At 51.0% G+C, this 22,500-nt stretch overlaps 1 protein-coding gene across 1 annotated transcript in view; it reads left to right on the top strand.

Annotated features, from left to right (window-relative positions):
- Positions 1-22,500, top strand: part of LOC138859182 (ephrin type-B receptor 1-like) — a 374,244-nt gene that overhangs the window by 96,359 nt on the left and 255,385 nt on the right. The window contains exon 2 of the mRNA XM_070138059.1: positions 8,618-8,839. Coding sequence (XP_069994160.1) covers positions 8,618-8,839 — 222 coding nt within the window. The remainder of the gene's footprint in view (positions 1-8,617; positions 8,840-22,500) is intronic.

The following is a 22,500-nucleotide window of genomic DNA, read 5'->3' as shown; positions in this document are numbered from 1 at the left end:
AGAATGGATAGACTCAGAACTGTATGGGACTTTCTTTCGTCAATATAGTAGTTTATGACTACTGTTCTTTTTCTCCCTCTCTTTGTTTTTGTTTTTCTGTTTCCCCTTTTTCATGGGCCTCCCCCCCCCCCCCCCTCTCGACCCCCTCGCCTGCCCCCGCCTCGCCCCCTGCAGTGCAAAGGCCCTCCGGCGCACTGGACCTGTAACGAATTTAGCGTCGCTATCGCCCAATCCTACTCCCCTTTCTCTCCCTTATTCCCCTTTCGTGTTCCCTGTATGTCGTCTTCCTCGCTTTTTTATTTTCCTCTTTCTACCTTCTCATTGTTTTCATCGTCCAGTTTTTCTTTGTGATTGCCATTTGCCAAACTAATATTCTGTGTGTGTAGGATGACAGCCACCTGTCAGGCAGCGTAAAAAGATTTCTACCTGCGTGTACACATATTTACATGTATACAAATACACACACACACACACACACACACACACACACACACACACACACACACACACACACACACACACACACACACACACACACACTCTCTCTCTCTCTCTCTCTCTCTCTCTCTCTCTCTCTCTCTCTCTCTCTCTCTCTCTCTCTCTCTCTCTCTCTCTCTCTCTCTTTCTCTCTTTCTCTCTTTCTCGTTTCTCTCTCTCTCTCTCTCTCTCTCTCTCTCTCTCTCTCTCTCTCTCTCTCTCTCTCTCTCTCTCTCTCTCTCTCTCTCTCTCTCTCTCTCTCTCTCTCTCTCTCTCTCTCTCGCTCTCTCTCTCTCTCTCTCTCTCTCTCTCTCTCTCTCTCTCTCTCTCTCTCTCTCTCTCTCTCTCTCTCTCTCTCTCTCTCTCTCTCTCTCTCTCTCTCTCTCTCTCTCTCTCTCTCTCTCTCTCTCTCTCTCATTTTCTCACTCACATTGCGCTCAGTACCTGACTCACGAGGAATCCTCGTTATCATGAATTGAGGCTGAAATCGTGAGGTGTAGCTAATGATAACTTAATGGACAAATAATAAGAATAATGGTAATAAAAGTGAACGGATAATGAACATAAGAGGGATGGGGATGGGAGGGGGGTGGGTGAGAAATGGGGGTTAGGTCAGCTTCGGAGGGGGGGGGGTCCTCATTTGGACAGGTAGCTCCGAAGGTCCGTGGGGCGCGGCGGGGGTTCCTCGGAGGTGAGGAACCCCCGAAATTCCAGTTGCGGTAAATTTATTGGACGTTTCTAATGGACGTCGCTTTGTGGCGGGTGATGCGGGTCCTACGAGAGCTTGTTGGGGCTTTAAATATTTCCCCTTTTTCTGGCGTGGGTGATTTTTATTTATTTTATTTTATATTTATTTATTTGATTTTTTGTGGGGGGTTCATTTTTTTTATTTGTGATTTCCCTCAGTGACCGTGGATGCCGTTTGGTTTAGGGGATTCGGGCGGGATCTAATAAAAAGTTTTATTCTATATTTTTCACTTTTTTTATTCTTTCGTTTTTTCCCCCCGCATGTGAGGGAAGGGAGAGCACGTAGTCCATATGGCTATATTTTCTGGTTTAGGAGAGATATTGTTGTAGATGTTTGTTTCCGTCCATTTTTTTTTCTTTTTCTTTTTCTTTTTTTCGAAGTTGGGGTTTGGCAGTGGCTGCTGTTAGGGCTGTTGATGGTGCTCTGTTATTTCGGGTTCTTCGGGCCCTTCATCTCTTTCCATTATCCTTGTTGTTGGATTATTCTCTTTCGGTTGGTCTCTCCTTTTCTTTCAGATTTTTTTTTCTTTTTTCCCCTGATTCCCCTTATTCTACTTGATCGTCGACCTATTGTTATTTTTGTTCACCATCATTACCATCATCATTATCATTATCACTATCATCATCATTATCGTCATCATCATCATTATCGTCATCATCAGCAGCAGCAGCAGCACCACCGCTTCCTCTTCCTCTTCTTCCTCTTCCCCCTTTTCTTTCTCTTCCACCGCCCTCCGTTCCGTCCCTCCATATCTTCCTCACTCCCCCAACTTACCCTCTCTCTCCCTCCACCTATGGCTCTGCCCTTCGCCTCTCCCTCCACCTCGCCCTTCGCCTCTCCCTCCACCTCGTCCGTTGTCTCTCCCTCCACCTCGCCCTTCGCCTCTCCCTCCACCTCGTCCGTTGTCTCTCGCTCCGCCTCGCCCTACGCCTCGCTCTCCACCTCGCCCTTTGCCTCTCCCTCTCCCTCGCCCTTCGCCTCTCCCTCTCCCTCGCCCTTCGCCTTTCCCTCTCCCTCGCCCTTCGCCTCTCCCTCTCCCTCGCCCTTCGCCTCTCCCTCTCCCTCGCCCTTCGCCTCTCCCTCCCTCCCGCCCATTTATAGGCATATATTTCTCCTAACCTTTCTTTTATGCCTCCCAGTCGCCTTTGAGTGCGACGCCCACTATAGAGCGCGCATTAATGTGTCGCTGCGGCGGGCACGTGCGGCGGGCGAGAGTAAAAGGCTCATTTACGGCGCGTTTTGATATCTTGCGGCGGCGGGGATGGCTCGCGGGAGTCGGCGCTCGCCTGGCTGGGGCTTTCCTCTCTCGGGGAATGTGTTTCTTATTCTTCTTTCTCTCTTTCTCGCTCTCGCTTTCTCTCTCTTTCTCGCTCTCGTTTTCTCTCTTTCTTTCTCTCGCTCTCTCTCTCTCGCTCGCTCGCTCGCTCGCTCGCTCTCTCTTTCTCTCTTTCTCTCTTTCTCTCTTTCTCTCTTTCTCTCTTTCTCTCTTTCTCTCTTTCTCTCTTTCTCCGGCGCCGAGGATGTCTAAAGGCGTCTCTCTCTTTCTCTGTTTCTCTTTTTCTCTTTCTCTCTTTCTCTCTTTCTCTCTCTCTCCCTCCCACTCTCTCTCTCTCTCTCCCTCTCTCTCTCTCTCTCTCTCTCTATCTCTATCTATCTCCCCCCTACACACACACTCTCTCTCTTTGTGCTTTCGATTCTTTTTATGATTTTGCGATCGTTGTCTTTCTTCCTCTGTCTTGCTGTGTTTCCTTTTCTCTATCTTCTCCCAGCGGTAGACCTCTTTTCCTTTCTCTTCTTTTTCTCTCTCAAGCTCATCATCACTCCTTTGTGCTCCTCCTTCTCCCCTCCCTCCTCCTCCTCCTCCCTCTCCCCCTCCCCCTCCCCCCTCCTCCTTCTCCTTCCCTTCCTCCTCCTTCCCTTCCTCTTCCTCCCCTTCCGTCAGCCATCACAAACAGACGAGAGGAGGCGGCGGAAAAATGGGCGTGGATGTCACTTAATGCGTGCTTTAATGTGACTGGCACTGGGGGGGGGGGGGCTGTACGAAAGCGGAATCGCTTATTTATTGCCCGGTTGCTAATTTCGCTTTGTTCGTTTGCGGATGTGGGACGCGTCGAAAGAGGATTTTCCGTGCATTTTATTGTTTTTTTTTTTTTCATTTATCGAGTGTTCTCCATGTACAAAACTTTATTTTTGCATTATTTTATCGTGTTGAGTTTTCTTTATCAAGTGTTCTCCATGTGCATATCTTTATTTTTTTCCCCTTCTGTCTCATCCTTCACGCGTCCTCTGCCCCGCGTCTCAAATTCTCTGGACGTGACGCGTTTTTATGCAGATGCATTCGGATACAAGTTATGCGAACGATATCGACATTTCAACGTCCGAACCATTGCGAATCGTAAGTTAGCGATTTAGAGGAGAATGATTCTGTTGGGAATGCGCTTTTGGCCTTTGTATCATCCTCGCGAAACGCATTGTTCGAAAATCTTTTCCTTTTGAAATGCTGCGCTATTTATTATTCGAGAGAAACGGGAAAAGGGAGAAAAGAGGATCCCTAGCAAGAATAAACTCAGATAAGTAAAACCTTTTGGAGACGTTGAGCAAGTGTGTAATTTTTGCCTTTTATATATATTGTTTTTTTTCCAGTTCAGTTGAGGCTTTTGTGCCGGTGACGGGTTTAAGAGTCAGTTTTATTGTTGCTTATTTGATTAAGACCTGGCGCTGCGGTGTCTGGCTCTTGTACTCAACTTAGTAAATTAGTAAACCCTTTTCTGGAAGTCGTCAAGCACGCAGGCAAAGGTAGGAGTGGGAGGGGGAGGGGGGAGGGGGTGGACCTTGAACTTGAGAGAAAACGCGACGAAGGGCGTCTTCTGGCGGCGTATTTCGGCGAGGTTGACCTTTTTTCCCGCGGGAAGACTACACGGAGGTGGCGGTGAGGGTGGCGGGCCGGGGTGGGGGAAGAGGGGCTGGTTAATGTTCATAGGTCGCTCTTAAACGATTTAATTTTGCGTTTGGTGTAAGCTCTTTGTTCCCCGAGGCACGGGCAATCTCGGCGCGGCTGGGTTGCTGTTGGGAAAGATAGGAGAAATAGAAGGGGCAAGGGAGGAAGGAGGGAAGAGGAAGAGATGGGGATAAAGATCAAGATGAAGGTCAGGATAAGAACCATCTTTACGGCCTTCCGTATGGGATTTAAGGGATCAATAGTTTCCCTAGTTTGTACTGAGGGGGGGAAGAGGTCACGTGATGTTAGGTCGGGTAAGGGGGGAGGGGGGTACGGGGCGCTTCGTTTGGGGATCACAGTTTGGATTAAGTTTTGGGGGAAATATAGATTGTTTTATGGATATGAATCCCATAAAGGGGCGCTGGAAGGGGGGAGGGGGAGCGGGTTGGGGCAGGGAGGGGAGGGGAGTTTCCTGTTGTGGGAAACGAGAGAGGCTGGTGCTTGGGGCCGCTGCGTGTGTGCGGGAATGTGTTTTGTTTGGCTGCGCTTGAACTTGTGCGGCGTACTGTGGTCATAATTCCCCCCTTTCTCTCTCTCTCTCTCTCTCTCTCTCTCTGTCTATCTATCCATCTATCTCTCTCTATCTCATTCTCTTTCCTTCCATCATTCCTTCCTTCATCTTTTCTCCTGCTTTCTCTTTCTCCCTTTGTAGTGTTTTCCTTCCCATCCTCGTTCGTTGTCTCTTTCCCGTCCTCCCTCAAGTGTCCTTCCGTCTTCCCAAGGCCCGTGATCTCCCCCCCATCCCTCCCCAGTACCCCTCCCTCCCCCACTCGTCCTTCTGCGAGTCCCACCTGCTCTCGAGAGGGAAAATGACAGCCAATAAGACTTGAATCTTAAGGGCACCCCAGATTGGCCAAGACGCCCACCGTCGAGGGGGAACTTAATTGTTTTATTGCTTCCATTCTCGTAGGTTCGTCACCCCGTCACTTCTCCCCCCCCCTCCCCCTCCTCTCCCTCGCCTCCCCCCCCCCCTTTGTGACAGCGACGGGTCGTAATAGGCTCGCTCGCCGGCTGTCGCTGTCTTGTCGGCCGTTGTCGTTTTGACGTGCTCGCTCTTGTCTCCGCGTCGTGTTCCGTCAGTCGGCTGCTGGCTGCTGCTTTATCTTAAGTGTCGTATTCGTGTGTGTCTATCGTGGCGCATTTATCTATCGCCGTTGTTTGTCTGTTGTTGCGCATGTCCTCTTTGAGTCTGGCTGAGCTGGTTGACGGGATGCCGTGTGGCCCTTGGGTTTGTTTTGAGAGAGGGGCGAGGGACAAAGGGGAAGGAGGGACCCCCTGTTTGGGCCGTCTCGTTTGACTCTGGTTCGGCCACTTTATTACTATTGTAGCATTGACTTTCGCCAGTTTTCTTTCCTTTTGTTTTTGTTTTTTTTCTTCTTGGATGACCTGTCTTCCGCCACTAACTTAAATCTCCGTCTTCACGTGCACTTCTATCGCCTCGTCCTTCTCATTCTCCACTTCTTCCTCCTCCTTTTTATTTTCCTCCTCTTCCTTTTTTTCCTCCTCCTCCTTTTTCTTTTTCTCCCCCTCCTCCTCTTCCTACTCTGCGTTCTCTTTCTCTTCCCCTCCCTCTCCCTTCCCTTCCTCCCCCTGCCTGTAGTAATAATTATCGAAAAGAAAGTTGTTCACCGCCGTAAGAAATTCCCTTTGGCACGAACATATTTTTTTGCTAAGAAGATCGAGAAAAAATAAATGGAAATAAGACAAAAGGAAAAGAGATAACGGCCTTATAGAATCGGCAGTTGAATCTATATTTTTTATACCACGTTTTTTTTTTTCTTTTTCTATTCATTCTCATTCTCAAAAGACTTTTTGATGAACAGCAGCAACGTGCGAGCCCCGATTTTTTTTTCTCTCCCTCTCCCTCTCCCTCTCCCTCTCCCTCTCCCTCTCCCTCTCCCTCTCCCTCTCCCTTCCTCCCTCTCTCCCTCCCTCCATTTCTCTCCTTCCCTCCCTCCCTCTCCCCATTTTTTGCGGAGGGAATGCGTCTTGAGAGCGAGTTGAGGGGAAATAGGAATTAGAAGAGAGGGAAGGGGGCGTTCCGAGTCCCTGGAGGTCAACTGAGGTTAAAAGAATACCTTTTCTACTCGTACGCTTTTTTCCCTTCCTTCGGGATCGACTTTGAGAGATCAAATTTTCCCCTGACTTTGCAAGTGTTCCGGGGATAATAGGAACGAGAAATAGTGCAGAAAAAATAGAGCGGATGCGCAAGAAAGAGGGGAGAGAAGAACGGAGGAGGAGCAGGAACAAGAGAGAGAAGATATTTAAACGAGAAGTGAATAAAAGATGAAATATGAAGAAATGGGAGGTGGTAAGGTCGCGGTGGCAGAGGGCAGTATATAGTGTTAGATGTATGGGCGCCTTTATGGGCAACACCTCGCTGGGTGATAATTGAGACGCCACGAGAGGGAGAAACTGGTATTGGGAAGGACGGAGGGAGAGGGAGGGGAAGGGAAGGGAAGGGAAGGGAAGGGAAGGGAAGGGAAGGGAAGGGAAGGGAGGGGAAGGGAAGGGAAGGGAAGGGAATGGCGAAGAGAACAGAATATGGCGGTAGAGATTGTGTGTTGTTAGAGAAAACGCGACGAGAGAAAGCCCTCGAAAGAAGGGAGGGAGAGGAATCCGCCGCGGCCGTGCTATGGAAGAGGGAGATGGGACAAGGAAAGGAGGCGAGAGGCAGGGAAGAAGGGCGCTTGGCTATCTCATGTGTTTATGGCATGTCATTGATTCGCGCGTAGTTTATATGGGCGTGTAAGAGGTTTTCGGGCGGTTATGGGCGGGTAATAGCTTTTCTTGGGGCCTTAGATGAAGCAAGACGGGAAGGAAGGATGGAAAGAGGAGAATCAAAGAGGATGGCATGAAGAGCGTGGGCGAAGGTAGGGCATGGAGGGAAATGCGGGAAAGAGGTGAAAAGGAGTGACAATCTAAAGGTAGGACTTAATAAAGCGAGAGCAGGCCGTCGGGAAAGAAACGAAAATTAGGACTCCTCTGCAGTACATCATCTTTACGGCTCCCTCCGCCGCCCGCCCTCGCCCTCGCCCCCACCCCCACCCTCCGCCGCCCGCCCGCCCTCGCCCCCCACCCTCCGCCGCCCGCCCGCCCTCGCCCCCAGCCGGCCCCGGCCTCTGCTACTGCCGCTGCCGTACTCGGGTATGAATTTCCCTTGCAGGGGACTCGGGCTCGGTCGGCGCGGCGGGTAGATCTCCCTTGATTTATATGGACACGTGACCTGCATTTCCCAAACTGTGATCGAACATTTTTCCCGTTTCGGGGAATTTTTCCGGATGTTTTTCTCTCTCGTTTTCTTCTTTTTCATTTTTTTAAAATTTCTTATGGTTGTTTTAACGGTGTTCTGGAAGCCTTTTAAATGAGGGTTCCGGAGACATTTTTTAATGGTTAGCGATCATTTTCTGGCTGTTTGGAGGCCGTCGCTAGGAGGTTTTTCTTTTCTTTTTTTGTGTCCCCCGGGGCGGTTTAGGGCTGCGGTTTTTATTTGCGGTTTGGAGAGTAATTAAACCATGTTCGAGGCCTTTTGTGTTTTTTCGGATAATCAGTTTCGAGTTTCGTGACGGAACCCGTATTTAATTTGGTGGAATCACTTTATTCGACTCTCTCTCTCTCTCTCTCTCTCTCTCTCTCTCTCTCTCTCTCTCTCTCTCTCTCTCTCTCTCTCTCTCTCTCTCTCTCTCTCTCTCTCTCTCTCTCTCTCTCTCTCTCTCTCTCTCTCTCTCTCTCTCTCTCTCTCTCTCTCTCTCAGCTACTACCCTCTCTTCATTCCTCGCTTGTACTCTACCTAGCTCCCTCCCCTCCCTCTCCCCCTCCCCCTCCCCCTCTTTCTCGTTTTCTGTCCCTCTTCCTCCTTCGCCCTACCCTTCGTCTCCCTCCTTCGCGCTCTCCTTCGTCCCTTTCCTCCCCTTCCGTTCCCTTCCCTTGCCTTCCCTTCCCTTCCCTTCCCTTGCCTTCCCTTCCCTTCCCTTCCCTTCCCTTCCCTTCCCTTCCCTTCCCTTCCCTTCCCTTCCCTTCCCTTCCCTTCCCCTCCCCTCCCCTCCCCTCCCCTCCCCTCCCCTCCCTGACTCCCGCCGACCCGCAGCCGACGCACGTGAGTTGATCGTCTTCTTGACATTCATTGCAAAGGTGTTGTTTATGGTTTGTGGTTTGCTGCCGTTCGCTCGTTTGCGTTCGCGTGCGCGAGCCTTTGTTCGCGGGGCTTCGGGCCTGCATTGTGCCGTGCTTTGCCTCGCCTAATCAGTGGCTTTGCGCTATTGATTGCCATTGACGCAATCGGCTTTGTCCTCGATGCCTGGGGACGGAGAAATGATCGGGCGCCTTTTGTCTGCTACTTGATTAGTATTCCATTTAAGAACTGATTATTTACCCGAAATTCTTTTTCTTTTCAGGTTATGGTGTTGAGGTGGTGATGGCGGGTGTGGTGAGCGCCGGGGGCAGCAGCAGCAAGGGGCGCCGCCCCCTGGATGCCCCCCGCGGGACCAGCAGCAGCGGCTCCCCCAGGTCCTGCTCCTTCCCCGTTGGCGGCGGCCTGCCGTCGCGCGCATTCATGCGGCCTTCACTGCTCGCGCTCTTTCTGCTGACCGCTCTCGCTCTCGCCTCAGCGGAACAAGGTAAGCGTCCCGGAGGCCAGGATCTCCCTCTCCTTTCCTGTCTTGCATGTGCACTCCTCAAGCTTTTTGTGCCCTGGCTTAATAGTTTTCCAATTTCGTTGAAATCTGACAATCATCGTAGGTAATATCTTTGCTCATTTTGAAGGCAAAGTGACTTTCAAGATTTTACTTCCTGCATTTGTCTCCATCTCGCTTCGTGGCGTTGCATCAGGACGCAGGGGCGGGATTCCCGTGCTTTCTCTTCCTCGCCTCAGCATATTATTTTTCTGATTCTTCCACAACTCTTCAGGGTGCTTGATCTCGTGTCCCTCCTCGGCGTTTAGTTGCAGGCGTCGTCTGCTTAGGCTGCCATTTTTGTTGCAAAAGAAAAGTGTGTGAGACTTTAGGGTTAAGGGTCAGGGTACGGGAAGGGGTGGAGGGGGGGGGTAGGGGGATACTGGTCGACTAGAATTGCCCAATATGACGCACGATTGGTTAGCTGAGTGATTCTCTTTTCTTTTTCTTGTTCTCTCTCTTTTTTCTGTTGTGTTGAGCAAGATTCTGCTTCATCAGAAAGGAAAGCTGACATTCCTTCCCTTTCTCTATTTTTTTCTTCCCCCTCTCTCTCTCTCTCTGTCTCTCTCTCTCTCTCTCTCTCTGTCTCTCTCTCTCTCTCTCTCTCTCTCTCTCTCTCTCTCTCTCTCTCTCTCTCTCTCTCTTCTCTATTTCTCTATCTCTCTATTTCTCTCTCTCTCTATTTCTCTTTCTCACTATTTCTCTATTTCTCTATTTCTCTTCTCTCTTCTCTATTTCTCTTCTCTCTTCTCTATTTCTCTTCTCTCTTCTCTCTTTCTCTTCTCTCTTCTCTATTTCCCTTCTCTCTTCTCTATTTCTCTTCTCTCTTCTCTCTTTCTCTTTTGTCTTTCTCTTTTGTCTTTCTCTTTTGTCTTTTTCTTTTGTCTTTCTCTTTTGTTTTTTTCTTCTCTCTTTCTCTGCTCTCTTTCCCTTCTCTCTTTCTCTTCTCTCTTTCTCTTCTCTCTCTCTCTCTCTCTCTCTCTCTCTCTCTCTCTCTCTCTCTCTCTCTCTCTCTCTCTCTCTCTCTCTCTCTCTCTCTCTCTCTCTCTCTCTCTCTCTCTCTCCCTCTCCCTCCCTCCCTCCCTCCCTCCCCTCCCTCCCCTCCCTCCCTCCCTCCCCTCCCTCCCTCTCTCTCTCTCTCTCTCTCTCTCTCTCTCTCTCTCTCTCTCTCTCTCTCTCTCTCTCTCTCTCTCTCTCTCTCTCTCCCTCCCTCCCTCCCTCCCTCCCTCCCTCCCTCCCTCCCTCCCTCCCTCTACCTCTACCTCTCCCTCCCTCTCTCCCTCTCCCCTCTCCCTCTCCCTCTCTCTCCCTCTCCCTCTCTCTCTCTCTCTCTCTCTCTCTCTCTCTCTCTCTCTCTCTCTCTCTCTCTCATCCTTCTTCATCATCACCATCATCATATTCATCTTCATCTTCATCTTCTTCATCTTCTTCGTCTTCTCCTCCTCCTTCTCCTTCTCCTTCTCTTCTCCTTCTTCTTCTTCTCCTCCTCCTCCTCCTCCTCCTCCTCCTCCTCCTTCTCCTCCTCCTCCTCCTCCTCCTCCTCCTCCTCCTCCTCCTCCTCCCCCTCTTCCTCCCCCCTCCCCCTCCCCCTCCTCTTCCTCCTCTCCTTCTCCTCCCCGTCTTCCTCTTCCTCTTCCTTTTCCCCTTCCTCCTCTTGTTTTTTCTTTTTCAATTCCTTCTACTTTTCCCTTCCTCTCCTTCCCTTTCCCTCCGTGTTCTCAATTAAGCCCCGGAGAGCGAGGGGCCTGATTGGCACTGCTGATCAAGTGTGCCGGACGAGTCACGTGGCGATCCGAGTCTACTTTCTCCTTCACTCTTTCGCTCTCTTGGAGAGGAAGACGAATGGCAGAGTAAGAGGAAAACAGGCAGGACGAAGTGGAAAGGGAAAGAGAAAGGGATAAATGCAATAGGTTAGGGAAAAGTTAGCGAGGCTGAAGAAGCAGAAGGTGAAGGAAGGAAGGAAGGAAGGAAAGAAGGAAGGAAGGAAAGTAACGAAATAGGATACGTTGATAGCGCAAAACAGAAATGGCAGTGTAGAGTAGTAGAAAGGGGAAGAAGCAGAAAGAAAGAAGGGAGGAAAAGCGGAAGGGAGGGACAAGGAAGGCGAGGGGCGAGCGGCGTGGGAAAAGGGAGGCGGCGTGAGAAGCGCGCGGTTTACGCCGATTCCCTCCCGAATCCCGAAGGTCGCTCGCCTCGGACGGCACTCGGCTCGCCCGGGCTTTGTATCACTGACGTAACGCGGTTGATAAACATGTTCCTCCGAAATTGGATAGGTGCGAATCCGCCGTGAAATTGTCGGCGAGAGGAAGAATGAGTGATGTTTGGGGCGTGCGGGCGGGAGGGCGAGGTTTTGCGTCAAGTGTGCGAGCATAACGACAAGGAAATGAATACGCGAGGAGGAAATGAGTCGGATAGTGAGGCCAGAGCGGACAGGAGGGCAGGTGGGGGGGGGGCAGAGGGATTGGCATAGCTTACAGTGTTGATATATTTGAAGGAGGAAGGAGAGTCAAGATGCAAATATATCATCACAGAGAGGGAATGTAAGTACAGTGAAGAAGGAAAAGAAGATAAGAAGCGAGAAAAAATAGTGAGATAAAGTAAGACAGCAATGGATACGGAAAACGACAGCTAGGAAAGGAGGGAGGAGGAGGAGAAGGGGAGACATGGCAGGAGGTCAGTAGCCACAGTCATCAGGGAATTTGCATGGAACTCCGACCCAGCTCTTTCTCCCAAGCCTTCTCTCTCTCGCCGAAGCTCTCACTAAGTCGGGAGCTTCAACCTTAGGCTTCACCCCCCCCTCCCCCCCGGTCCACCGCCCAACCCTTCTGCCCGCCTTGAGGCCAGCTATTTTCCTGCCTTTTGTTGGACTGATTGACAGGGACATTATTCAGAAAATTATTCACGCGTGAGTGGACTTCTTTTTTTCAGTTTTCTTTCATTTTTATCTCCCCCCGGCTTTCTCTGTTTTTGTTTGCCACTCTCTGTGTCCTCTTCTCTCTCTCTCTCTCTCTCTCTCTCTCTCTCTCTCTCTCTCTCTCTCTCTTTCTCGTTCTCTCTCTTTCGTTCTCTCTCTCTCTCGTTCTCTCTCTCTCTCTCGCTCTCTCGCTCTCTCTCGCTCTCTCTCTCTCTCTCTCTCTCTCTCTCTCTCTCTCTCTCTCTCTCTCTCTCTCTCTCTCTCTCTCTCTCTCTCTCTCTCTCTCTCGTTCTCTCTCTCTCTCTCTCTCTCTCTCTCTCTCTCTTCTCTCTCTCTCTCTCTCTCTCTCTCTCTCTCTCTCTCTCTCTCTCTCTCTCTCTCTCTCTCTCTCTCTCTCTCTCTCTCTCTCTCTCTCTCTCTCTCTCTCTCTCTCCTCTCTCTCTCCTCCCTCCTTCTCCCTCTCCCTCTCCCTCTCCTCTCCCTCTCCCTCCCCCTCCCCTCCCCCTCCCCCTCCCTCCCTCCCTCCCTCCCTCCCTCCCTCCCTCCCTCCCTCCCTCCTTCCCTCCTTCCCTCCTTCCTCCTCCTCCTCCTCCTCCTCCTCCTCCTCCTCCTCCTCCTCCTCCGTTGATAATGCTGTCCCTGCTCTTCGTAGCTGTCACTCTGTGGCCTCAACACTTGCAATACCTTAATGCAAGATTGCACTTTGCACGGCGCCGTGGGAAGGAGGAGGATAATGTGGAGTGAAGGTCGTTTCTATATTTTTATTCTTTTTCCTTTTGTGTGATGCTGATGGTCGGAAGGTGTTTTGGGTTATCATGATGTGGTGATGATGGTGGTGATCGTGATGGCGCGGCAGTAATGGTGCGTTAGCGACAATGGTGGTGAAAGGAGGTGTTGAGGCGCGGTGAATGGAGGGGAAATTGGCGAAATAACTCTGCAGTGTTGATTATGATGATTAGGATAATGGTGGTTAGCGATGAATAGGGAGTGGTTAGCACGGGGGGATAATGGCCAGGAGGATGACACCGGCGAAGCGCAGAGGGCTTGGCGAACAAGACGGAACGGCGGCCCTCGCAGTGAGCGCGGCTGGAAATGCAACCAGAGGAAAGGATAATTACTTAGGGAGGGAAGGGAGGGCGGCCCGCCGTGACTCATCTCTCCTCTCCTCCTATCCTTGCCCTTGCCTTCCCCTCCCCTGCCCCCCACCCCCCTTCCCTGTATCCTTCCTCTGGATCCTTACTTCCCCCTCACTCCCATTACCCTTTCACCCTCCCCCCCTTCCCCCTCCCCCGCCGCCCTTCTCCTCGGGTCCTAAATCTGCAGGAGGTGCGTTATTACTGCCTAAGAGCGTGGGAACTTTGCCTTGGTGTTTATCCTTACTTGGATTACCTGCTGTGCGCCCGGTCGGTGTGCGCTCCATGCCTCGCGCGGCCCGGCTGGCGAAGGCCCCGCGCTCCGCGCTCGGGCCGGCGTAGGCCTAATGCCGCAAGTTGTATGCTGCTCCTGCACCTGGAAATCTGGAAGGAGGGGCCAGAGGGTGGGGGGGGGGGAGGAGATGAGAAGGAGAGGAGGGGAATGAAGCGATGGAGGGGGAGAGGGGGAAGGGGCTGAGCACGTGGTCGAGCATCAGGGCGTTCAAGGTGAGATGTGGAAATGAAGGGTGAATGTGTCCCAGGTGAGGTCGCCTCGCTTCGGGAGGACTTCATTGATGGAGTCTGTATTAGCGCCATTGCTATGCCGCCGTGTTAGTGGTGTAGTTTGGGGGGGGGGTTGCTGTGCTGGTATTAGGCGGAAGGTTATGGAAGATCGTACGAGTTCCATGTTTTTTGTTTTGATTTTATTTTCTTTATCTTCTTTACCTCTCTTCGTCTGCTGTTTCTTCATCATTTCCAGTTGGGCTTTTCTGCTTCATCTCTTATTTAGTTCCCCTTTTGGGTTCTCCTCTTTCTTCCTTTCCTTGTTCGTCATCGCCAGACGTCCTGGGTGGCCGGTGGGCGGGCGGTGGGTGGTCGGGAGGTGGAGGGGGCGTGGCCGCCCCGATCACGTCCTGCCGTCTTTTTCTAATTCCACGACACGAAAGAGAGAGAGAGAGAGAGAGAGAGAGAGAGAGAAGGAGAGAGACAGACAGATAGACAGACAGACAGAGCAATAAAGAAGGGAGAGAAGAGGATGAGGAGGGAAAGAGAGAGAGAGAAGAAGAAGAAAGAAAGAAAGAAGAAGAGAAGAAGAAGAGAGAGAGAAGAAGAAGAAGAAGAAGAAGAGCGATGGAGGGGAGGGAGGAAGAAGATCGCAATGATGATGAAGGAAAAAATGTTAATATCCCCTTGCGTGTCTAGAGGGAAGAGAGGAACAAAAACAAATAGAGAGAGAGAGAGAAAGAAACGAAGGAGTCGAAAGAATGTCATAAGGTTATGAATTAGTCAAGCTCCTTTGTCAGGTCGTGTAATGAACATAATTTTTTTCTATTTCATTATCGTATTTTGAGCGAGGATTTGCATTAGCCGAAATGACGAGGCAGGCTGGCAGATGGTCTTTTTAGGGGGGGGGGAGATGGTGATGTAGATAGTGCTGATGATGTCGCTTTGTGCAGGAGTGTGACGGCGGGGAAGACGGGAGGGAAGAGAGGTGGAGCGGAGGGTGCGCAAGGAATGGAGAGGGGGAGAGAAGAAGCGGAAGATGGGATTTGCGAATGGGGGAGGGAGAGAGGGAGAAGGGGGAGGGGGGAGGAAAGGGGAGGGGAGTGGAGGGAGGAAGGGAGGGATGGGGGGAGAGGGAGAGAAAGAGAGATTGGGATAAAGAGGGGGGAAAGCAGAGAGACACGAACGACTGAACATTTCTGGGGATTTCAATCACAGTGTAATATTTCCTGTCCCTTTTTTCATCCTTCTTCTTACTTTGTAGTCGATTCTATTTCCTCTTACCTTAGGCAGGACTGAACATCTCTCATCTATTCTTTCGTGCGTTCGTGTGTGCGAGCCATGTGACCGCTCTTGGCTTGCTTCTCCTCCTCCTCCTCCTTTTCTTCTTCCTCCTCCTTCTTCTTCTTCTTCTTCTTCTTCTTCTTCTTCTTCTTCTTCTTCTTCTTCTTCTTCTTCTTCTTCTTCTTCTTCTTCCTCCTCCTCCTCCCTTCTTCTCCTCTTCCTCCCTCCTACCTCCTTCTCCTCTTCCTCCTCCTCCTCCTCCTTCACCTCCCTCCTTCTCCTCTTCTTCCTCCTCCTTCCCTCCCTCCCTCCTCCTCCTCCTCCTCCTCCTCCTCCTCCTCCTCCTCCTCCTCCTCCTCCTCCTCCTCCTCCTCCTCCTCCTCCTTCCTTCTACCTTCCTTCTTCCTGCCCCCTCCTCCCTCCTCCCCCCTTCCCCCATTATAAATCTTGCGGGATAACTTTCTTTTCACGCTTTTCCGGGTAGATGAAGAGAGGGCGTAGACTATAGGCCACGGCGGGCGGGGGGATGGGAGGGGTGGTGAGGGCGCGTCGCATAAAACGCCCGTGCCCCGCGCCCGTGCCCTTGCGCCGTGCCCAGCCCTTTCCTCCATCACGCCCGCGTCGCCATATCCATCTTCGGGACTCGCCGAGACGCCCGGGCGACGCAGGACGCCGACTAAGGGAAGATGAATCGAGAGTGAAAGTTCGGCGGGGTTGTGTGTGCGCGCGTGGGCGTCCGCACGGCGAGGCGGCGGCGGCGGGGCCATTGATTGGGGTAATGGGTAGGGCCTTTGCTTTATCACGCTTATCTGTTTTCTTTTGTCTTTTCATTTCGCTCTGTCAATTATTTCCTCCTCTTTCTCTTCTTCTCCTCCGCTTGCCCGCCTTCTATTCTCTTAACGTGAAATATATATTTTTCAGCTTAAATCCGAATCTCACTCGCTCTTTTTTTCTCTCCTCCCCTCCCTTCGTTCCATTAACAGGTTATGCTGCTTTTAGAAGCATTCGCATAGAAATATGCTTTTGCCTAATACTTCTGTGCATATACTATATGTATGTATGTGTATGTACGTGTGTATATGAATGTATGCATGCATACATGTTTATCTGTATGGAAGTATGTATGTATATACGTATATATTTATGTATGTATATATGTATATTTTTTTGGATGTATATGTTTTATGTATTTATGTATATATGTGTGTATGTATTTATGTATGTATATATTTATGCATTTATGTATATATAACCTATATGTATGTTTGTGTGTGTGTTGATTACGGCTCTCCAGCGCGACCTCCCGCCCCGCCTCCGGTCCTGCGCGCGCCCCGGGTTTCACCAGTAATTAAACAGTTTCCCGCGTGCTGATCTTTTTTTTCTTTTTATATCTCAAACTTTCACTGGTTGCCTTCGCTCTGGCTCCTCCTGCTGCTGCTGCTTCTGCTTCTGCTGCTGATTTATCCTCCCCTTTTAGTTCCTGCGGTTGAGAAATTTAAATTTCCATTTTGGGTTCTTTTTTATTTTTTAGAAGCTGTTGTGATCTAGATCACATAGTAGAGAGCCATTCGGGGTGTTGTTTCGTATCCTTCGAGTTCAGGCGGGATGAGGGGGGGGGGAAGGGAAGGGGAGGAAGGAAAAAGGAAGGAAAGGGGGAAGGGGAGGGGAAGGGGGTAGGGAAGGAAGGGGAGGGGAAGGGGGTAGGGAAAGAAGGGAGGGGAAGGGGATGGCGAAGGGAAAAGATGTGGGGGGAGTTGAAATCGAGCAAGACAGGGCTCGGGAGATTGGTTCACTAGTTATTAAGGCTTCCTACAGACATCTCAAACTGTTGCTCTTGTTAAAACTTGGGGGAAGCTTTGAGAGAGTTTCTCTGGCGGAAATTTTAACAAGCTGCTGCAATGGTTACGCTTACTCTTCTCTGCTCCTCCTCCTCCGCCTCCTCCTTTTTTCCTATTCCTCTTCGTCTTTCCTTGTGTCTCCTCATTCTTCTCCACCTTTTCCCTCCGTCCTTTTCCTCTTCCTCTCATTCGCTCGGACTTTCCTGCTTATCTTCGAGTCCTCTTTCTCTTTCTCTCAATCCCTTACTGACCCATTTTTCCTAATTCTGTATCATCCTTTTCCTTCAGTTTCTCCCATTCTCTCTCTCTCTCTCTCTCTCTCTCTCTCTCTCTCTCTCTCTCTCTCTCTCTCTCTCTCTCTCTCTCTCTCTCTCTCTCTCTCTCTCTCTCTCTCTCCCTCTCCCTCCCCCCCCTCCCTCCCCTCCCTCCTCCCTCCCTCCCTACCTCCCTCTCTCTCTCTCTCTCTCTCTCTCTCCCTCCCTCCCTCCCTCCCTCTCTCTCTCTCTCTCTCTCTCTCTCTCTCTCTCTCTCTCTCTCTCTCTCTCTTCCTTTCCCTGTGTTTTTTCGGGTCATAGGTCACTGTTGTGTCTTGGCGGAGCACGTTTCGGCTTTATTGGTTGCAATTTTTGTTTTTCTTCTCCCGCGCGCCGCTGCTCTGCTGTGGCGGGATGGTGTAGGCGAGGGAATAGAAGGGTGTAGGGACGCGAAGAGGAAGGCTGTGTGTGCATTGGGGGAGGGAGGGTATGTGTGTGTGGTGGAGGGGGTGGCGCCCATGCAGCGTTTCTTCCTTTCTTTAATTCTTCCTTTTTATTCCTCATCCTTGTTCTCTAGTTCCTTCCCCTTCCTTCTATTTTTCCCCTCTTCTTCCCATCTTCACCCCCACTTCTTCCTCCGCTACCGCCACCTCTCCTCCTCCTCCTCCTCCTTCTCCTCCTCCTCCTTCTCCTCCTTCTCCTCCTCCTCCCTCTCCTCCTCCTCCTCCTTCTCCTCCTCCTCCTTCTCCTCCTCCTCCTCCTCCTTCGCCGTGCTTTAACACTTACACCTCCTTCACATACCAGGCTGGACCGGCCGCTCACACATAGCCTTGGTATGTCAAGCCCTCCTAGCCTGCCCGCGCTCACGGACGCACGCACACACGGGGAGACCGGGCTATCACACCGATTCTCATTTGCCAACACCGCTTTGCACCGCCGTTCTCTCTCTCTCTCTCTCTCTCTCTCTCTCTCTCTCTCTCTCTCTCTCTCTCTCTCTCACTCACTCACTCACTCACTCACTCACTCACTCACTCACTCACTCACTCACTCATTCTCTCTCTCTCTCTCTCTCTGTCTCTCTCTCTCGCTCTCTCTCTGTCTCTCACTCACTCACTCCCTCACTCACCCACTCACTCTCTCTCTCTCTCGCTCTCTGTCTCTCTCTCTCTCCCTCACACACACTCTCTCTCTCTCTCTCTCTCTCCCTCTCTCCCTCTCTCCCTCTCTCCCTCTCTCCCTCTCCCCCCCCTCCCCCTCTCTCTCTCTTTCTTTCATTTTTCTTTATCTCTCTCTCTCTCTCTCTCTCTCTCTCTCTCTCTCTCTCTCTCTCTCTCTCTCTCTCTCTCTCTCTCTCTCTCTCTCTCTCTCTCTCTCTCTCTCCTCTCCCTCTCCCTCTCCCTCTCTCTGTCTCTGTCTCTGTCTCCCTCTCCTTCTCCCTCTCCCTCTCCCTCTCCCTCTCCCTCTCCCTCTCTCCCCTTCCCCTCTCTCCCTCCCCCTCCCTCCCTCTCTCCCTCCCCCTCTCAAATACCATTTTGATCACTGTTATAAATATATTTTTAATATAACTTGACAGCTTATTAGCACAGCGAGCGTATTCCTTAATGAAGCGGCCTGTCATTACAAATCCCTTTTTAGAGTTTAGAGTTTCTCTTGGGGATGACCTCACCCGCGACCCCGTTCGTGCCCTCTGCCGTGACCTTCCGCCGAAACTCTTGCGTTTAATTTCTTGTATCCATTCAAGCCGCGGGAGGAAAAAAGGAGGAAAACAAGAAAAAAATGGAAATCACGGCAATGTGTCCGAGTATTGACGTGTCCCGGATGGAGGTACGCGGGGAGGGTGGGGTGTGGCGGGGAGAGGGAGGAGGGGGAGAGGGGAGGAGGGAGGCGAGAGGCGACTCCTCGTTGGCTTGGTGCTTGTGGTCATCTTCCCTTGCTATCGGTTAGGGATTTGCGACCGTATGGCTTTTCTCTTGTCTTTCTGTTTGCTGAATAGGATTATACTATTGTTTTTTTTTTGTATTATTGTTATCTTAGTTAAGTGTGAGTTCTCATTATGTACCCACCTTGTCCTAGTATTTTATCTTTTAATTCTAATTATGCACATTCACATTCTCTCTCATTTTCCTTTCTCTCACTCTGTCCACCAATCTATCATTCTGCATACCTGTTGACCTACCTATCTATCTCTCTATATCTTTATATCTATCCCTATCTATCTCTATATCTTTATATTTATCCCTATCTCTATATCTCTGTATCTATCCGTCTTTCTCTTTCTCCCCTTCGATCCCCGGCGCTGCCCTGCCTCCGCCTCGGACCTCCTTGGACTCGGGAAATCTCTCGGTGTTTTTCTTCGCCGTTGCAGTTGTGTGTCTTGTTGACGGTCCGCGTTTCCTGTTCCTTCTCTCGAGACGCAGAGTTTGTCTTCTTCGTTGTCTTGGCTTGTCTTTGCGTTTTTCTTTCTCTCTTCCTCTTTATGTCTCTCTCTCTCTCGCACTTGCCTGTCTTAGGTTTTATTCTTTTATCTCGTTTGGGTCCTTTGTTGGGGGTTTGGCTGTCTTTCTCTCACTCGTTCTCTTTTTTCCTTCCTTATCTCGCGTCTCCCTCGTCACTACTCTCTCCCTCCCTCCCTCTCTAACTCTCCCCCTCCCTCCCTCCCTCCATCTTACCCCCTCCCTCCCTCCCTCTTACCCCCTCCACCCCCTAGCTAGGGTCGTGAGGGCCGCCGATTCGGGACCCGATTCGGGACTTTCTCTTGGCCGAAAGATGTACAGCGCAAGGGACGCCGATTGGGGGATCCTGCGGCGCTGTCGTTTGCATCATGTGTACTTTCCTTTTTTCAGTGCCTCCTCCCTCTCATCTCTTTTCTCTCTCTCTCTCTCTCTCTCTCTCTCTCTCTCTCTCTCTCTCTCTCTCTCTCTCTCTCTCTCTCTCTCTCTCTCTCTCTCTCTCTCTCTCTCTCTCTTTCCTACTCGTTGACGTGCACTCACCCACTTATTAGTTTTGGCTCTGACAGGACACAAAGTTGGGCGGCGTGGGTGAGACCAGCTATTCGCGGTGGGTTGGGTGTATTATGGGCGGCGGTGGCCATGGGGGTCGAGGGGGATATGCACGGGGGGGGGTGTCAGAGGGGTGGCATGACCTATGGCAGGAGAGGGCGTGAGGGTATGGGGGGGGTGGAGAAGGGAGGAAGGGGGGGGTGCGGGGTCGCTTTTCTTATGATGGGCGTAGGCGTGCGTGTGTGTGTGCGATATTGTTGGCGCAACCCCGGCTCGTGAGGACGTTTGGGAGGAAAGTGAAGGCGGGGAAGGGGGAGGGGGGAGGATATGTGGGGGAGAAAGAGGGTAAAGGAGAAGGAGGCGAGGAATAGACAACGATGAGTGATATAGGGAGGAAGAGGTAGTTGGAGGCGAGGGAGAGAGTGAGACGAAAAATACTGAGAAGGCGGGAGAGAGGAGAATGGGTGAAAGATGAAGAGTAGTTGGCTGGAAAGGGAAGGAAATGTTCCTAGTATCCAAGGGAACAAAACTACAAACACTGACATTTATCCAGAGATGAAATGAATTGTTCTTGTCGTACTGTGGTACGATTAATGGTTTGGCCAAAGACGTAGAACAAATGGATAAACAAATCAAAGAAATCCAAGAATACGAGTTGCGAGGAAGAGAAAGGAAAGCACGAGCTTGCGAACGGGGAGGCAGCGAGGAGGCCGCGACCCGCCCGCCTCGGCCCGAGCGGCAGGGAGGCAATATTCCCGGAGCCGAGCGAGCGTCCCCGGCTGTGACACCCGCGTGCGTGACCCGGTGACACTACGAAAATTTGTGACAGCTTCCTCCTCCTTTCTCATTCGGAGGACGGCGCGCGCGGGCCGGTGAAGGGGGAGGGGCAAGGAGGAGGTAGGGGAAGGAGGGAGGGAGGGAGGGAGGAAGGAAGGAGGGAGACGGGGAGGGGGAAAGCGTTGTGTGTGACGTCGGAAGAATGTCATTAGAAAGCGGTGATGGATGGCAACGGTGGCCGGAAGTCGTGGCATATAGGTAGGCACTGACAGGGAGTGGGGGAGCAGGTATGGCACAGGGGGGGGGGGGCTGTGTCGATGTTAGTGGTGACACTGTGCCGTTCGCGTCTCCCTCCCACCCTCCCCTCCCCTTCGCCCCCCTCCCCTCCCCTCCCTTCTGCGCCCATTCCACACGCTGCTACTTTTCCGAGGATGAATGGCACTCTCACTCTTTTGAGGCGCTGAGTATTTCCTTTTTTGTTTTAGTTTTGCTTTGTGTTTTGCTTCTTTTGTTGTTTGTTAGTCTCCCTTTGAGTTTCTATTTTTGGTTGGGATTAATATTTCGCTGTTCGTTCTATTGTCTTCTTTTTCCCTCATTTGTTTTCGCTTATTCTCTTCTTCTTATTATTATTATTCTTATTCTTATTCTCTCTCCCTTTGACCTTCTTGACATTCTCCCCTCGGTTTTTATCCGGGTCATCGTGTAATTTCCTTGTTCCCTTTTTCTCTTTCTCTTCCCCCTTTTTATTCTCGCTTCTTTCTTGACCTCTGGCTGTTTCATTTTTGGAGAAGGGAAGGGGAGAAGAGGACAAGGGAGAAAGGAGAGAGAAATGGGGAGGAAAGGAGAAAGAGGACTTACGCCGAAAAGAAGGTAAAAGAAAGGGAGAGAAGAAAGGGGAAAAGCACGTACTGGAGCATAAGGTTCACAAGGATCATAAACCATGCATATTGCCATTAATAATTTACAAGATTAATTCCCTCTAGTTTATGCTATGTGTTGTTTTTTTATTAGCATTCTCCCGTGTGGCATTTTCTCTTGATTGGTGCTGCTTTTTTTGGTTCTTATTTTTTTATTGGTATTCTCTCGTGTGGCATTTTCTCATGATTGGTGTTGCTTTTTTTGGTTCTTACATTTCCTTGAATATTGTCCAATAATCTCCCCCCCCCCCCGCACCACCCTCTCCCCCATTGGACTCTCCCCTGCGCCTTATGTCGTGTGATTGTTATCGTGGTTCTCGGAAGGTGGCATTCTTTCGCAGGCCGTGTTTGTGTCACCTGGGGCCCGTTTGTTTGTTTGTTTGCAAAGAGGGAGGAGTAGGGAGGGGGTTAGGAGAGGGGGGGAGGGCGTGGAAGGGGCCTTGCTGGAGTAGGTAATATGAAGTCCGTGTGTCAATCTTTGTTTAAGCTCGTTCGCGCTCGCTTGCTCACCCGTTTTCTCTCTCTCTCTCTCTCTCTCTCTCTCTCTCTCTCTCTCTCTCTCTCTCTCTCTCATCCTCTCTCTCTCTCTCTCTCTCTCTCTCTCTCTCTCTCTCTCTCTCTCTCTCTCTCTTTCTTTCCCTCCCCCTCTCCCCCTCCCTCCCTCCCTTCCTTTCTTTTCGTTAACATCATATCTCGTATTTCTCTTTCATGATCACCTGCGGCTCTTCCCCCCGCCCTCCTCCCTCCCTTTATTTACTCGGCTCCGTTTCTTCAGTTCCTCGCCTCCTTTCTGACTTCCTCTTCTCTCCCGCTCGCTCTCTCTTTTTCCGTCTCGGTTTCTCAAAGACAAAACTATCTCGAACTTTCGTAATGTGCTCGAGGAAGCGTGTGCGTGCGTGTGTGCGTCTGTGTACGCGATCGTTTGCGCGCCGTCGGTGCGTGCCTCCCCCCCTGATCCTCCCTTCCCCCCTCTTCCTTCTCCTCCTT

The sequence above is a fragment of the Penaeus vannamei genome, chromosome 24 (genome assembly GCF_042767895.1).
Source record: "Penaeus vannamei isolate JL-2024 chromosome 24, ASM4276789v1, whole genome shotgun sequence".
Classification (NCBI taxonomy): domain Eukaryota; kingdom Metazoa; phylum Arthropoda; class Malacostraca; order Decapoda; family Penaeidae; genus Penaeus; species Penaeus vannamei.
The sequence above is the reverse complement of the archived record's forward strand: the minus strand, read 5'-3'. Positions and strand labels throughout refer to the sequence as shown.